Consider the following 18,028-nt stretch of genomic DNA (forward strand, 5'->3'; position numbering starts at 1 on the left):
GGTCCTACAATCTCTTTGTTAGGTCCCCTTTAATTTTTTTTATAATATTTTTTTTTAATTTTGGGTATAAAAAAGTACACTTTAGCACATCATCCAGAGCAAAATTGGCGAATTTTATCAAAATCGTATTCTCGTTAGGTCCGTAGAGGTCCATCATTGAAAATGTTAAATTATTTATTTTATTAATTATAAAACAATCAAAACCTGCGCATGCGCCTTAAGGCATACGCACATCATACATAAACGAAACTTAAAACGAAATTTAATAAAATGGTATCGTTTCATTTATTAAATCAATAAATCAATTGTGCTGAAATAATTTTTCAAATCGGACCAGTAGTTCCCGAGATTAGCGCGTTCAAACAAACAAACTCTTCGGCTTTATAATATTAGTATAAATAAAAAATATAATTTAACAATTTCAATGATGGACCTATACGGAGTTAGTACCATGTACCAAGTACTTACTATCATGTATCAAGTACTTACCACTATGTACCAAGTACTAACCACAATGTAGCAAGTACTTACCACTATGTATCAAGTACTTACCACTATGTACCAAGTACTTACCACTCTGTATCAAGTACTAACCACTATGTATCAAGTACTTACCACAATGTACCAAGTACTTACCACTCTGTATCAAGTACTTACCACTATGTATCAAGTACTTACCACAATGTACCAAGTACTTACCACTATGTACCAAGTACTTACCACTAAGTACCAAGTACTTACTAGTATGTACCAAGTACTTACTAGTATGTACCAAGTACTTACCACTATGTATCAAGTACTTACCACTATTTACCAAGTACTTACCACTATGTACCAAGTACTTACCACTCTGTATCAAGTACTTACCACTATGTATCAAGTACTTACCACAATGTACCAAGTAGTTACCACTATGTACCAAGTACTTACCACTATGTACCAAGTACTTACCACTATGTATCAAGTACTTACCACTATGTACCAAGTACTTACCACTATGTACCAAGTACTTACTACCATGTACCAAGTACTTACCACTACTTGGTACATAGTGGTAAATACTTGATACATAGTGGTAAATACTTGATACATAGTGGTAAGTACTTGGTACATAGTGGTAAGTACTTGGTACATAGTGGTAAGTACTTGATACATAGTGGTAAGTACTTGGTACATGGTAGTAAGTACTTAGTACATCGTGGTAAGTACTTGGTACATAGTGGTAAGTACTTGGTACATAGTGGTAAGTACTTGGTACATAGTGGTAAGTACTTGGTACATAGTGGTAAGTACTTGGTACATAGTGGTAAGTACTTGGTACATAGTGGTAAGTACTTGATACATAGTGGTAAGTACTTGGTACATAGTGGTAAGTACTTGGTACATAGTGGTAAGTACTTGATACATCGTGGTAAGTACTTGATACATAGTGGTAAGTACTTGGTACATAGTGGTAAGTACTTGGTATATAGTGGTAAGTACTTGGTACATAATGGTAAGTATTTGGTACATGGTAGTAAGTACTTGGTACATAGTGGTAAGTACTTGGTATATAGTGGTAAGTACTTGATACATAGTGGTTAGTACTTGATACATAGTGGTAAGTACTTGGTACATAGTGGTAAGTACTTGGTACATAGTGGTAAGTACTTGGTACATAGTGGTAAGTACTTGATACATAGTGGTAAATACTTGATACATAGTGGTAAGTACTTGGTACATGGTAGTAAGTACTTAGTACATGGTAGTAAGTACTTGGTACATCGTGGTAAGTACTTAGTACATGGTAGTAAGTACTTGGTACATCGTGGTAAGTACTTGATACATAGTGGTAAGTACTTGGTACATAATGGTAAGTATTTGGTACATGGTAGTAAGTACTTGGTACATAGTGGTAAGTACTTGGTACATAGTGGTAAGTACTTGATACATAGTGGTTAGTACTTGATACATAGTGGTAAGTACTTGGTACATAGTGGTAAGTACTTGGTACATAGTGGTAAGTACTTAGTACATAGTGGTAAGTACTTGTTACATAGTGGTAAGTACTTGGTACATAGTGGTAAGTACTTGGTACATAGTGGTAAGTACTTGGTACATACTGGTAAGTACTTGATACATAGTGGTAAGTACTTGGTACATAGTGGTAAGTACTTGGTACTTAGTGGTAAGTACTTGGTACATCGTGGTAAGAACTTGGTGGTAAGTACTTGGAACATAGTGGTAAGTACTTGGTATATAGTGGTAAGTACTTGGTACATGGTAGTAAGTACTTGGTACATCGTGGTAAGTACTTGATACATAGTGGTAAGTACTTGATACATAGTGGTAAGTACTTGGTACATAGTGGTAAGTACTTGATACATAGTGGTAAGTACTTGGTACATAGTGGTAAGTACTTGGTACATAGTGGTAAGTACTTGGTACATAGTGGTAAGTACTTGATACATAGTGGTACGTACTTGATACATCGTGGTAAGTACTTGGTACATAATGGTAAGTACTTGGTACATCGTGGTAAGTACTTGATACATAGTGGTAAATACTTGGTACATAGTGGTAAGTACTTGGTACATAGTGGTAAGTACTTGGTACATAGTGGTAAGTACTTGATACATAGTGGTTAGTACTTGATACATAGTTGTAAGTACTTGATACATAGTGGTAAGTACTTGGTACATATTGGTAAGTACTTGGTACATAGTGGTAAGTACTTGGTACATAGTGGTAAGTACTTGATACATAGTTGTAAGTACTTGATACATAGTGGTGAGTACTTGGTACATATTGGTAAGTACTTGGTACATAGTGGTAAGTACTTGATACATAGTGGTACGTACTTGATACATAGTGGTAAGTACTTGGTACCTAATGGTAAGTACTTGGTACATGGTAGTAAGTACTTGGTACATAGTGGTAAGTACTTGGTACATAGTGGTAAGTACTTGGTACATAGTGGTAAGTACTTGGTACATAGTGGTAAGTACTTGGTACATAGTGGTAAGTACTTGGTACATAGTGGTAAGTACTTGGTACATAGTGGTAAGTACTTGGTACATAGTGGTACGTACTTGATACATCGTGGTAAGTACTTGGTACATAATGGTAAGTACTTGGTACATCGTGGTAAGTACTTGATACATAGTGGTAAATACTTGGTACATAGTGGTAAGTACTTGGTACATAGTGGTAAGTACTTGGTACATAGTGGTAAGTACTTGATACATAGTGGTTAGTACTTGATACATAGTTGTAAGTACTTGATACATAGTGGTAAGTACTTGGTACATATTGGTAAGTACTTGGTACATAGTGGTAAGTACTTGGTACATAGTGGTAAGTACTTGATACATAGTTGTAAGTACTTGATACATAGTGGTAAGTACTTGGTACATATTGGTAAGTACTTGGTACATATTGGTAAGTACTTGGTACATAGTGGTAAGTACTTGGTACATAGTGGTAAGTACTTGATACATAGTTGTAAGTACTTGGTACATAGTGGTTAGTACTTGGTACATAGTGGTAAGTACTTGATACATAGTGGTACGTACTTGATACATAGTGGTAAGTACTTGGTACATAATGGTAAGTACTTGGTACATGGTAGTAAGTACTTGGTACATAGTGGTAAGTACTTGGTACATAGTGGTAAGTACTTGGTACATAGTGGTATGTACTTGGTACATAGTGGTAAGTACTTGGTACATAGTGGTAAGTACTTGATACATAGTGGTACGTACTTGATACACCGTGGTAAGTACTTGGTACATAATGGTAAGTACTTGGTACATGGTAGTAAGTACTTGGTACATAGTGGTAAGTACTTGGTACATTGTGGTAAGTACTTGGTACATAGTGGTAAGTACTTGATACAAAACTGATATCCGATGATATTGAGAGTTGTATGCTTCTTTTTCTTCTGGTTGTTCAAATTTTTCTGGGAAAGAAAAAGAAATGGTGCTATAATATTTGCAGTATGGTATGAATATGATATCGTAATGCGATTAGCAAACAACTTGTGCACACAACCGTACGGCTGCGTTCGTGTCGACTGGTAACGCACATACGCGCGTACTTGCGGGAGTGCATGATATGGTATCTGTTTGTAAGCGCATGTAAGCATGAACGCTTGTAGATGCGTTTTCTGTTTGATGAACTGAGGCTGTTTTTTAGAGAAATACATATTATATATATACTTCTCGAGTTTAGAGGCGCTGGCACTAATTTGTTAAATATTTATTAAGATTAAATTTGTCGGTTTACGTGATTTATAAGAGTAGAAAAAGCAAATTGAAGAGTGGTCATTTAATTAATCTTATTGAGCTTTTAAAATATCTTATCGCTTTTCTGCGTGTTTGTCACTGAACTCCTCCGAAACAGCTGATCGATGAATTTAATATTTTTTGTTTATAAGGCATTCAAATGCTTTATATAAATATAAATTTCGATCACGAGGCGGGACTCGAACCCGCATTCTTTCACGCCAATCCGGGGCGGATGCTTGAGCAATTCAGCCACTCGTGACCCGGCAGAGCGATCGAATTTATTCCATTCTTTCAGTTTTATGTGTTTAAGGGCAGCTGATCGATGTTAATGATTTTTTTGTGTGGATCTGATTTGATTTTGCTAATATCTACAATTAATTTTTCATCGTAATAAATATATAAAAATTTGTCCAGTCCAGTGAAAAACATCGCAAAGGCTCACGTGTCTGAGAAAATAATTATGATGATAATGTACCTATACCTATATAGCTAGGTACTTATAACCAACTCTTGGCTGTTACTATATTCTGCCACATGCAGCTTCCCTGATGTTGCATCGTCCGCGTCGCCCTAAAACCTTCATGATTCTTTTACAATTTTTTATTGTGATTGACTTGCATCCATATAGCTTGATTGACACTACAATGAACCTGGGACGGACCGTGCCGGAGCCGGGAAACAAATGAAACAATATCCATAGAAATTTGAAAAAATATAGAAAAGTATAGTACTTAGTATATAATATGTACCTATAGAATAATGTTTGATCGCGCTCCGGACGGGGCACAGACCACAGCCCGCTCCCGACACATTGTAGCGTAAATCATACCTTTATCTAATTTATCTGTCCACCCAAACTTTCGCAATTTTTATTATTTTGTAAAGCGGGTCAGCAAATTACGTAGTTTTTCATGGTTGTTAGAAGGCTATTACGGTCAGCTATGATCGCACCCAAGTCTGCATTAAAAATTATTATTTTTGAGAAATTTCGAACTTATTTATTTTTGCTTGCTCCTATCGATCGTGGAGTGATGTTATATTTAGATAGACTATTCGTCCTTCGTCCCAAGAATTTTTCAATTCGAACAGTTTCTAACATTTAACCTTCTTCAAAAATCAATCTATATAAATTATCTAATCAATCAATTAAACCATATCCATTAGTATTTTCTCTTTTTCCATTCCTATGTGTTCCAGTATAATGTTCAAAGATATATAATAATATTTAAAAGTGCTATCAACACGTAATGTATTTTTTAATAATTAGAGAAGTGAAGGATAGCCAAGGAGAAAAAACACCTCCAATGTTCTTATGATTTTTATTTATAAGAATAATTAAGAACAACATTAACAATACCTTGTATAGCAGTTTCCAAGCAGTGGGATGTAAAATAAAAATATGCATTAAATATGTAATATTTTATTCATAATTATTATTACCTATTTTCAGTTATTTATAAAGTTATATTAATATCAAGTATTATACTAATTTTGTTTACGAATCCTAATGATTGCTCCGTTTAGAAAATTTGATTTCCACATCAATCATTGGATTTGATCTTACAGCTAATATGGTGAGGTCTATTTACAGTATAATCCCAATTCCCTAAAAAAATTGACAATTCACAATAACAAAAAAGGTCAAAAACAGAAATCTTACAAATAATTCATTCAACTACGAATCTCGCTTAACAACTGTACAAAATATTACGAGTGGTTTCTTTAAAATGTACAACTTGGTACATCGTGGTAAGTACTTAGTACATGGTAGTAAGTACTTGGTACATCGTGGTAAGTACTTGATACATAGTGGTAAGTACTTGGTACATAATGGTAAGTATTTGGTACATGGTAGTAAGTACTTGGTACATAGTGGTAAGTACTTGGTACATAGTGGTAAGTACTTGATACATAGTGGTTAGTACTTGATACATAGTGGTAAGTACTTGGTACATAGTGGTAAGTACTTGGTACATAGTGGTAAGTACTTAGTACATAGTGGTAAGTACTTGTTACATAGTGGTAAGTACTTGGTACATAGTGGTAAGTACTTGGTACATAGTGGTAAGTACTTGGTACATACTGGTAAGTACTTGATACATAGTGGTAAGTACTTGGTACATAGTGGTAAGTACTTGGTACTTAGTGGTAAGTACTTGGTACATCGTGGTAAGAACTTGGTGGTAAGTACTTGGAACATAGTGGTAAGTACTTGGTATATAGTGGTAAGTACTTGGTACATGGTAGTAAGTACTTGGTACATCGTGGTAAGTACTTGATACATAGTGGTAAGTACTTGATACATAGTGGTAAGTACTTGGTACATAGTGGTAAGTACTTGATACATAGTGGTAAGTACTTGGTACATAGTGGTAAGTACTTGGTACATAGTGGTAAGTACTTGGTACATAGTGGTAAGTACTTGATACATAGTGGTACGTACTTGATACATCGTGGTAAGTACTTGGTACATAATGGTAAGTACTTGGTACATCGTGGTAAGTACTTGATACATAGTGGTAAATACTTGGTACATAGTGGTAAGTACTTGGTACATAGTGGTAAGTACTTGGTACATAGTGGTAAGTACTTGATACATAGTGGTTAGTACTTGATACATAGTTGTAAGTACTTGATACATAGTGGTAAGTACTTGGTACATATTGGTAAGTACTTGGTACATAGTGGTAAGTACTTGGTACATAGTGGTAAGTACTTGATACATAGTTGTAAGTACTTGATACATAGTGGTGAGTACTTGGTACATATTGGTAAGTACTTGGTACATAGTGGTAAGTACTTGATACATAGTGGTACGTACTTGATACATAGTGGTAAGTACTTGGTACCTAATGGTAAGTACTTGGTACATGGTAGTAAGTACTTGGTACATAGTGGTAAGTACTTGGTACATAGTGGTAAGTACTTGGTACATAGTGGTAAGTACTTGGTACATAGTGGTAAGTACTTGGTACATAGTGGTAAGTACTTGGTACATAGTGGTAAGTACTTGGTACATAGTGGTAAGTACTTGGTACATAGTGGTACGTACTTGATACATCGTGGTAAGTACTTGGTACATAATGGTAAGTACTTGGTACATCGTGGTAAGTACTTGATACATAGTGGTAAGTACTTGGTACATAGTGGTAAGTACTTGGTACATAGTGGTAAGTACTTGGTACATAGTGGTAAGTACTTGATACATAGTGGTTAGTACTTGATACATAGTTGTAAGTACTTGATACATAGTGGTAAGTACTTGGTACATATTGGTAAGTACTTGGTACATAGTGGTAAGTACTTGGTACATAGTGGTAAGTACTTGATACATAGTTGTAAGTACTTGATACATAGTGGTAAGTACTTGGTACATATTGGTAAGTACTTGGTACATAGTGGTAAGTACTTGATACATAGTGGTACGTACTTGATACATAGTGGTAAGTACTTGGTACCTAATGGTAAGTACTTGGTACATGGTAGTAAGTACTTGGTACATAGTGGTAAGTACTTGGTACATAGTGGTAAGTACTTGGTACATAGTGGTAAGTACTTGGTACATAGTGGTAAGTACTTGGTACATAGTGGTAAGTACTTGGTACATAGTGGTAAGTACTTGGTACATAGTGGTAAGTACTTGGTACATAGTGGTAAGTACTTGGTACATAGTGGTAAGTACTTGGTACATAGTGGTACGTACTTGATACATCGTGGTAAGTACTTGGTACATAATGGTAAGTACTTGGTACATCGTGGTAAGTACTTGATACATAGTGGTAAATACTTGGTACATAGTGGTAAGTACTTGGTACATAGTGGTAAGTACTTGGTACATAGTGGTAAGTACTTGATACATAGTGGTTAGTACTTGATACATAGTTGTAAGTACTTGATACATAGTGGTAAGTACTTGGTACATATTGGTAAGTACTTGGTACATAGTGGTAAGTACTTGGTACATAGTGGTAAGTACTTGATACATAGTTGTAAGTACTTGATACATAGTGGTAAGTACTTGGTACATATTGGTAAGTACTTGGTACATAGTGGTAAGTACTTGATACATAGTGGTACGTACTTGATACATAGTGGTAAGTACTTGGTACCTAATGGTAAGTACTTGGTACATGGTAGTAAGTACTTGGTACATAGTGGTAAGTACTTGGTACATAGTGGTAAGTACTTGGTACATAATGGTAAGTACTTGGTACATAGTGGTAAGTACTTGGTACATAGTGGTAAGTACTTGGTACATAGTGGTAAGTACTTGGTACATAGTGGTAAGTACTTGATACATAGTGGTACGTACTTGATACATCGTGGTAAGTACTTGGTACATAATGGTAAGTACTTGGTACATGGTAGTAAGTACTTGGTACATAGTGGTAAGTACTTGGTACATAGTGGTAAGTACTTGGTACATAGTGGTAAGTACTTGGTACATAGTGGTAAGTACTTGGTACATAGTGGTAAGTACTTGATACATAGTGGTACGTACTTGATACATAGTGGTAAGTACTTGGTACATAATGGAAAGTACTTGGTACATGGTAGTAAGTACTTGATACATAGTGGTAAGTACTTGGTACATATTGGTAAGTACTTGGTACATAGTGGTAAGTACTTGGTACATAGTGGTAAGTACTTGATACATAGTTGTAAGTACTTGGTACATAGTGGTTAGTACTTGGTACATAGTGGTAAGTACTTGATACATAGTGGTACGTACTTGATACATAGTGGTAAGTACTTGGTACATAATGGTAAGTACTTGGTACATGGTAGTAAGTACTTGGTACATAGTGGTAAGTACTTGGTACATAGTGGTAAGTACTTGGTACATAGTGGTATGTACTTGGTACATAGTGGTAAGTACTTGGTACATAGTGGTAAGTACTTGATACATAGTGGTACGTACTTGATACACCGTGGTAAGTACTTGGTACATAATGGTAAGTACTTGGTACATGGTAGTAAGTACTTGGTACATAGTGGTAAGTACTTGGTACATTGTGGTAAGTACTTGGTACATAGTGGTAAGTACTTGATACAAAACTGATATCCGATGATATTGAGAGTTGTATGCTTCTTTTTCTTCTGGTTGTTCAAATTTTTCTGGGAAAGAAAAAGAAATGGTGCTATAATATTTGCAGTATGGTATGAATATGATATCGTAATGCGATTAGCAAACAACTTGTGCACACAACCGTACGGCTGCGTTCGTGTCGACTGGTAACGCACATACGCGCGTACTTGCGGGAGTGCATGATATGGTATCTGTTTGTAAGCGCATGTAAGCATGAACGCTTGTAGATGCGTTTTCTGTTTGATGAACTGAGGCTGTTTTTTAGAGAAATACATATTATATATACTTCTCGAGTTTAGAGGCGCTGGCACTAATTTGTTAAATATTTATTAAGATTAAATTTGTCGGTTTACGTGATTTATAAGAGTAGAAAAAGCAAATTGAAGAGTGGTCATTTAATTAATCTTATTGAGCTTTTAAAATATCTTATCGCTTTTCTGCGTGTTTGTCACTGAACTCCTCCGAAACAGCTGATCGATGAATTTAATATTTTTTGTTTATAAGGCATTCAAATGCTTTATATAAATATAAATTTCGATCACGAGGCGGGACTCGAACCCGCATTCTTTCACGCCAATCCGGGGCGGATGCTTGAGCAATTCAGCCACTCGTGACCCGGCAGAGCGATCGAATTTATTCCATTCTTTCAGTTTTATGTGTTTAAGGGCAGCTGATCGATGTTAATGATTTTTTTGTGTGGATCTGATTTGATTTTGCTAATATCTACAATTAATTTTTCATCGTAATAAATATATAAAAATTTGTCCAGTCCAGTGAAAAACATCGCAAAGGCTCACGTGTCTGAGAAAATAATTATGATGATAATGTACCTATACCTATATAGCTAGGTACTTATAACCAACTCTTGGCTGTTACTATATTCTGCCACATGCAGCTTCCCTGATGTTGCATCGTCCGCGTCGCCCTAAAACCTTCATGATTCTTTTACAATTTTTTATTGTGATTGACTTGCATCCATATAGCTTGATTGACACTACAATGAACCTGGGACGGACCGTGCCGGAGCCGGGAAACAAATGAAACAATATCCATAGAAATTTGAAAAAATATAGAAAAGTATAGTACTTAGTATATAATATGTACCTATAGAATAATGTTTGATCGCGCTCCGGACGGGGCACAGACCACAGCCCGCTCCCGACACATTGTAGCGTAAATCATACCTTTATCTAATTTATCTGTCCACCCAAACTTTCGCAATTTTTATTATTTTGTAAAGCGGGTCAGCAAATTACGTAGTTTTTCATGGTTGTTAGAAGGCTATTACGGTCAGCTATGATCGCACCCAAGTCTGCATTAAAAATTATTATTTTTGAGAAATTTCGAACTTATTTATTTTTGCTTGCTCCTATCGATCGTGGAGTGATGTTATATTTAGATAGACTATTCGTCCTTCGTCCCAAGAATTTTTCAATTCGAACAGTTTCTAACATTTAACCTTCTTCAAAAATCAATCTATATAAATTATCTAATCAATCAATTAAACCATATCCATTAGTATTTTCTCTTTTTCCATTCCTATGTGTTCCAGTATAATGTTCAAAGATATATAATAATATTTAAAAGTGCTATCAACACGTAATGTATTTTTTAATAATTAGAGAAGTGAAGGATAGCCAAGGAGAAAAAACACCTCCAATGTTCTTATGATTTTTATTTATAAGAATAATTAAGAACAACATTAACAATACCTTGTATAGCAGTTTCCAAGCAGTGGGATGTAAAATAAAAATATGCATTAAATATGTAATATTTTATTCATAATTATTATTACCTATTTTCAGTTATTTATAAAGTTATATTAATATCAAGTATTATACTAATTTTGTTTACGAATCCTAATGATTGCTCCGTTTAGAAAATTTGATTTCCACATCAATCATTGGATTTGATCTTACAGCTAATATGGTGAGGTCTATTTACAGTATAATCCCAATTCCCTAAAAAAATTGACAATTCACAATAACAAAAAAGGTCAAAAACAGAAATCTTACAAATAATTCATTCAACTACGAATCTCGCTTAACAACTGTACAAAATATTACGAGTGGTTTCTTTAAAATGTGCTCCATTACACAATGGCAAAGTGGGCGAATAATTAACTCAACGTCTCTACGTCATCTATTTACAAAATGTCCTTTTACAAAACAAAATATAAACTATATACAACATCATTAAATATTCTCAAATGCTGTAACACATTTAAAACATTTCATACATATTCAACTAGGCGTAATTCAATTAAGTGGCGGTCGAGCCGACGTTACAACTAAATAAATTATGTATAACTGGCGTAACGCCACATCATACTGTACAATTTGTCTAGCTTCAGCACGCGCAGCTGATTTTACTGATTTTTGCGAAAAGGAGAATATAAATAATTGGCAACATAAATTGAAAAATAATTCATATTTTTATATTTTCGTCAAGAGCTGATGATAATTACAAATAAAACTATTCAAAACAATGATCTTAAGTTTTTAACGCAATCCACATCACGCGGTCCACATACATGTATAACAACTGCACACCATCTAGAATATTGACTTTAACATTATAATATATTAAAATAGAAAATTTCATATAACTACCAAACTGCCCGAGATTCGACGAAGCAACATTTTCCTTCCATATTCAATTATTATATTTAAATATTTTTTATATAAAACGACTTCTAAATATACAAATGCTAATCCAAATGTGACCCCCTAACTTTGTTATTATCTATATATATGACTAACTATTGGTGTTACTAATTACTTCTGAAATTAAGAGGTACGAGTACATAAGATATCAGTGTTGCCTGGCGTTCTGTCAATGTTCATCCACTATGTTCGCTACGCTTGGCAGTTGGCTATGTATAGTTGTAGCAAAAATTTTCCTAGTAAAAATCTTGATATATAATGTTTTTTGAAAAATTGCCGTTTGCTCCCTGATTGTAAAAATGGATGTGACCCAAAAACATTGGTCTATAACTTGATACTGTTTCAAATAACACTACATTTTACTATTAATTGGAAAGAAAAATTAATTGTTCAAAACAATAAATTACATACAAAAATAAATAGTTAATGAAAATAAAACCCAAATAATTTTGACTCTAATGTTAAAATTAATCGAGAACCCTGTGATGCGAATCTTTTTAAAATGTTATAAAAAAAATATCTAAAAATCCTAAAAACGAAATATCTAACGCTTTGGTAATTGATACCGGTTTGTAAAATAAACATTTATAAATATGTATACTCAGTACAATATAACAACACATTAACATTACGAGATGATCCACGGAGCTTGTGATAACTACACTTTCACTTAAGAGAAATCTGACCATTAGGAAATATCATAACTAAGTATGCTATTTTTTGAAGTCGAGTGAAAAACTCTAGACATTATTTTAAATTATTGTTTAGTGAGAAGTTGCTAATTAGAATACTTTATATACACAACATAATATACATATAAATAAGATAATTTATAATACATTTCTAAAAAGCATTCATGGATAATTTATTCTATCTGGATTGAGTCAAAGTGTACATATAAAATGAGGTAACTCTATTACAAAAAGAAAGGAGAGATTAAGAAAACGGAAGAATGTTCAAAAAGACTTTCATGGATGAGTCATTTAAATACTCGAGTCAATAAATCAAATGCCCTTAGAATACTATCATGACTTATGTTGCATCTACAATGATTCACATTTATGAGCCAAATTGGACCTCCAAGAGATTAGTTACTAGAATGACCTAGTATACTTTTCTAAATATATTTTATAGTGTCTACTCATTTTGTGCGCGATATCTCGCCATATTTGGTTTATCAAAATTGTTTCTCGTGTATAATAAATATAACATATATAATATTATATATTTAACAACAAATAAGGCTGTAAATGGTTTTTACTTGAAGACAAATTAATTCAATTGGCACTATACATAAAAAAAAATTAAGTTGATTTTAAAGTTTTATACACATTTTACTTGACTTGTGAATGAATGCACACATTTTAAACTGTTTATAGAAATCTGAATATGTCCTAGGTACTAAGCAAACTATATTAATGGATGCACACACAAGCATGTATCATGTTTTCATACGCTAATGTTCAGAATGCATTTCTAAGAAAAGGCAGACACAAAGTGACTTAAACACAGGCCTGGGTGAGGCCAAGACCATCTGATAGATGTATGTGTCATTACATCCAATAACATTTTACCTCACTAGATATGTGGCAGTACAAACAGATGAATAGACTACTCCAATAAAACAATTTGCACTAAAGACGGCCGTATCAAGACTCATAAAGAAATGTGCTGATCGGTGGTTTTCTACTCCCTTGATGACAAATATTGTACTTCTACCTAAAGTCAAAATGACTTTCACAATGCCGTTTCAATCGATGTCACACTAGCTTCTTGCTTGATGATTGGGCACTTCACAAAACACTGTAGACGATGTTAACACTTGGTTGTTACACTTCACAGACACAAAGCACTTTATCACACATGTGGGTACGGTGAGCCGCTCAGCCGAGCGCTGCGGCCGTGTGGTACAGCTGCATAAGCACCTGCACGTGCAGCGGCAGGCACGACACGCGGTCGTGCGTCGTGCCGTCCAGCGCCAGCCACGACAGCGCGTTGTAGCCTTCCAGCACATATCTGCAAAAGGATATTTTTATTTTTTATTTTTAAGTTATGACTTACAAGGCATAGTGATTCAAATATGGGCTAATATCCCATTTTCATTTATTATTTGCTATAACTTTCTTTAAAGGTAAAACTTGACAAATTAAATACTAAAACCTTCCTCAAGAACCACTTTTTAATCACATCTAAGTCCGTTGCGTAGTTTTAATGATCTAAGCATACATAGGGACAGACAGTGGGAGCAACTTCGTTTTATACTATGAAGCAATTTACAAATTTTTTATTGATTGTTGTGCAGTATGAAATAACATGCAAACAATATGAGCTTTTTTTAATTCCACATTTTTTACATACTATTATGAGTAGTTGGGTATGGTATGTTGTGTGTACCTGAGCACGTCGGTGGTGGTGGTGGAGTCGAGCGGGTGCGCGTTGTGGTCGCGGCGCTGCGTGATGGCCACGTAGTCGTCGTGCGGCGGCGCGCTGCACTGCAGGTGGAGCGCGTTCTTGAGGAAGGCGGGGCACGCGTCGCGCAGGTGCGCGCAGCCCGCCCACCACCAGCCCGGCATCGCGCCCAGCGGCGCCGTCGACACCAGGTAGCCCAGCGCCAGCGGCTGCTGCAGCACCGTGCCCACTTGCTCCTGCAACACCAACACATTCACACGCATTATGTATCGGATTATTTGGTACAAAAACGCAGACAGGTTGACGAAGCTAGTTTAAGTGGAATTGGGTATTATGGCCGTAATATGGCCATATTATAGGGATATCATTCTTCATAGAACGCTATTGATAAACATCAAAGGATTGTATAGTTTTTAATTTTATTGTTGTTACAAGTGACAAGTTTTTTGTACTGTTTTACATCTTTCCTTGTTATTAAAATGAAATTATCGTAGTATGTAGCAGTGCATACCGGCTGGTGGTCGTCCTCGCGCGGGTAGTGCCCGGGCGCGGCGGCGGGGTGCAGGCGCTGCGGGCTGCCGTCGCGGCTGGTCTCGTCGTCGCGGCGCGGGGAGGCGCGCGGGCTGCCCTGCCAGCACGTGAACATGTCGCCGATCAGCAGGTCCGTCATCTGCACCTCGCCCATCTCCTCGTCCACCATCTCCAGCCCGAGCAGGAGCTCGTTCTCCTCGCCGTTCGCTGTTGGCTGCTCGTACGGCATCTGGTTCGACTGGAATGCAAACATTCATGATAATTAGTCATGTTTCAAATATTCAAATGGTTTACTAAAAGTGTGAGTTAGTAGTTTTATATTAGATTATTTTCAAGATGATTGTGAAATCAGATGCATGGCATAAACACTTTCTCAAAAGAGCAGTATTTTTTTTTTTATATTCTAAGTGGCACTTTATACAATTTTAACCCATTGAGCCCCAAGCGGCCCAATCGGTCCACAGACACAATAGATTTTCTATTGTGTCTGTGGTTCCGGGGCCTGAGTTATTACATTATAGTTTATAATACACTTGCTATACTTGCTATTAGATAGTAATATCATTTTATTTTTAATGTTAACCATACATTCTAAACATCATTTCAATGAGCAATAGATATTTATGCATACCTGCGTAGTAGCGGAGGTGGGGAAGACGAGTATGTGCGTGGCGGTGACATCGCGCGGCGTGTGCAGGTGCGACTGGATGGAGGCCTTGGAGAAGCGCTCGTCGGGCGTGAAGCGGTCGGCCATGAGGCGCAGGCACGAGTCGGGCTCCGTGGACACGAGGCACGCGGACAGGATGCACGGCGCGCCGCTCGGGTACAGCAGCGAGCAGCTGCCGCACATCTCGCGCAGCGTGTTCGACGCGCGGTTCAGGTTCGGCCGCGACAGCAGCCAGCTCCAGCCTGACACGATACAATAGAATCATTTAGAACGGCCATATTACTCAAGCATTTACGTATAGAAGATTTTATAACGAAATGACAGCGGGCCAGCACATTAAATTTGTTCATGTTTTAATGAAATAAATAAAACTTATGTATTTAAAATTGAACACTTTATGTTTATGACTTTCATAGGTAAGCACATTATAAATTTTGTATTTCGAACATTTTTAATACCAAAATATTCTATAGTTAGCGGAATAGGCAATAGGGGACGTATTCGGCCTTCATGGAGGTGAAAGATGGAAAAGGGATTGCTGGCCAGTTAGCGAGGACGATGGATATATGTCAGGCACCGCGTTCGATTTCGCTCTCTTGTTTTTCGACACCCGGATCGGATAGACGTCACCATTTTTCAAATTCAAATTCAAATTCAAATTGCTTTATTTGCAGAATGTAGAATACAGATGTTTGTAGATACAGATAATATAAATCCTTAAACATTCTGCTCGTAGTTGAGCGTGCAAATATATTATAAACTACATTATACAATATTATATACCACAGCACCTATAGATACACTTATATAAAAAAATATATTATTAATTTATGTCCAGATATGATATCCATTAATTTTAAATTTCTATTTTTGATTTGTCAAGTCACTTATATCATAAAATTGCTTTGTAATTAGCCAGTTTATTAACCTCGTCCGGAATATATGTACAGGTAATTCTTTAAAATCGTCTGGTATTTTATTGAATATTGTAATGCTTCTAAAAATTATACTATTTTTCGCAGTATTTATTCTACACGTCGGAAAATAAAGTTTGTTTTGATGTCTGGTCATAATTTGAGTATTAATTTCTCCTTTTTTCGTGTAATACTCGGGGTGCTTTCTTACAAATAAGCATACATCTCTAATATACATACATGTCAATGTTAATATACGAAGCTTAGCAAATATGGGTCTACAGCTGTCTCTTTGTCTCAATCCTACTATGGCCCGTTTCGCTTGTCAATATTTTAATATTAAAAATTGTGATTATTCTTTAAAAGTATTTTATTTAAAATAAATAGCCGTCTAAAAGGCTAATTCTATATTATTTCTAAATTTAATCTATTTTACTGTTTGAAAAATATTTGATAACATTATAGAAGCCTTTGTATTAAAAATATAAACAAACAATACCTTTAAGCTCCCCATGTCCGATGCGTCCCACGCGGCCCACGACGAGGCGCCAGGGCTGCGCCGACTGCGACATGACGCCCAGCGTGAAGTCCATCAGCTTCGTCAGCCCCAGCCGCCGCGCCGGACCGCCGCGTTTTCTTCGCGATCTATCAAAAACAATGTGATTATTTGATAGAGTATTTTTCTTATGCAGTCATTAGTCAATATAAAACAAAGATCCCTTCATTGACAAAACTTTATAATATTCAATATTATAATAGGCGTCTATATTGCATGTAAAAAATCTTTTTTATTATTTCATAACATAAATTACACCAAAAATTTTTAGGTATTTTATTTTCAAGGATGGACTAGATGAACATAAAATAGATCAGCACCAATCTTTTCCTAAATATTGTGATTTGCATAAAGAATATTATGCTAGCAACATTTATCCTATCAATCTTATTATTTCCAACATTCAGTACGAGTACGCAGCAACGTGCGTGCGTGCGTGTGTGCGTGCGTACCTGGCGGGCACGTGTATGTTGATGGCGGCGGTGTCGAGCAGCTCGCCGCGCGCGTCCGTGGCGGCGGCCAGCAGGTGGCGCTGGTCGTGCGACAGGCAGTACGCCACGTACAGCACGGCGCCGTGCTCGCCGCCCGCCTGCCCCCATGTCTCCGCCACCTCCTTGGGCGCCCGCGGCGGCGCCAGCACCCACGCCGGCGAGAACAGACGGTACGCGGCGCGGTTCTTCTCCTGGGAACGTAAGTACATCGATATATTAAGGCTCGTCAATGTTGTAAAAGGTAACATCTAACGTCGTTATCAAATTACGAATGTATTCAAATTGAAAATAAATGAGTGCCAATAGTGGATGACATGGCCATACTTGGGGCGTGATCTACAATTGACATCGAAGTCAAAAATGTACTCTTTAGAATAATTTGTGTCTGGTTGTCTGTACAATCTAAACTATACTGCATGATTTACTTCAAATTTTGC

General features: G+C 36.2%; 1 protein-coding gene across 1 annotated transcript in view; it reads right to left on the bottom strand.

Moving 5' to 3' along the window:
• Positions 1-11,116: 11,116 nt before the first annotated feature.
• LOC123690838 (mediator of RNA polymerase II transcription subunit 13) overlaps positions 11,117-18,028 on the bottom strand; it is a 57,533-nt gene continuing 50,621 nt past the window's right edge. Inside the window, exons 27-32 of the mRNA XM_045634917.1 lie at positions 17,553-17,782; positions 17,044-17,189; positions 15,595-15,872; positions 14,944-15,201; positions 14,418-14,668; positions 11,117-14,039 (exon numbers count right to left, since the gene is read on the bottom strand). Of these exons, the coding sequence (XP_045490873.1) occupies positions 13,907-14,039; positions 14,418-14,668; positions 14,944-15,201; positions 15,595-15,872; positions 17,044-17,189; positions 17,553-17,782 (1,296 nt within the window). The 3' untranslated portion in view covers positions 11,117-13,906. The remainder of the gene's footprint in view (positions 14,040-14,417; positions 14,669-14,943; positions 15,202-15,594; positions 15,873-17,043; positions 17,190-17,552; positions 17,783-18,028) is intronic.

This window comes from Colias croceus, chromosome 4, assembly GCF_905220415.1.
Source record: "Colias croceus chromosome 4, ilColCroc2.1".
Classification (NCBI taxonomy): Eukaryota; Metazoa; Arthropoda; class Insecta; order Lepidoptera; family Pieridae; genus Colias; species Colias croceus.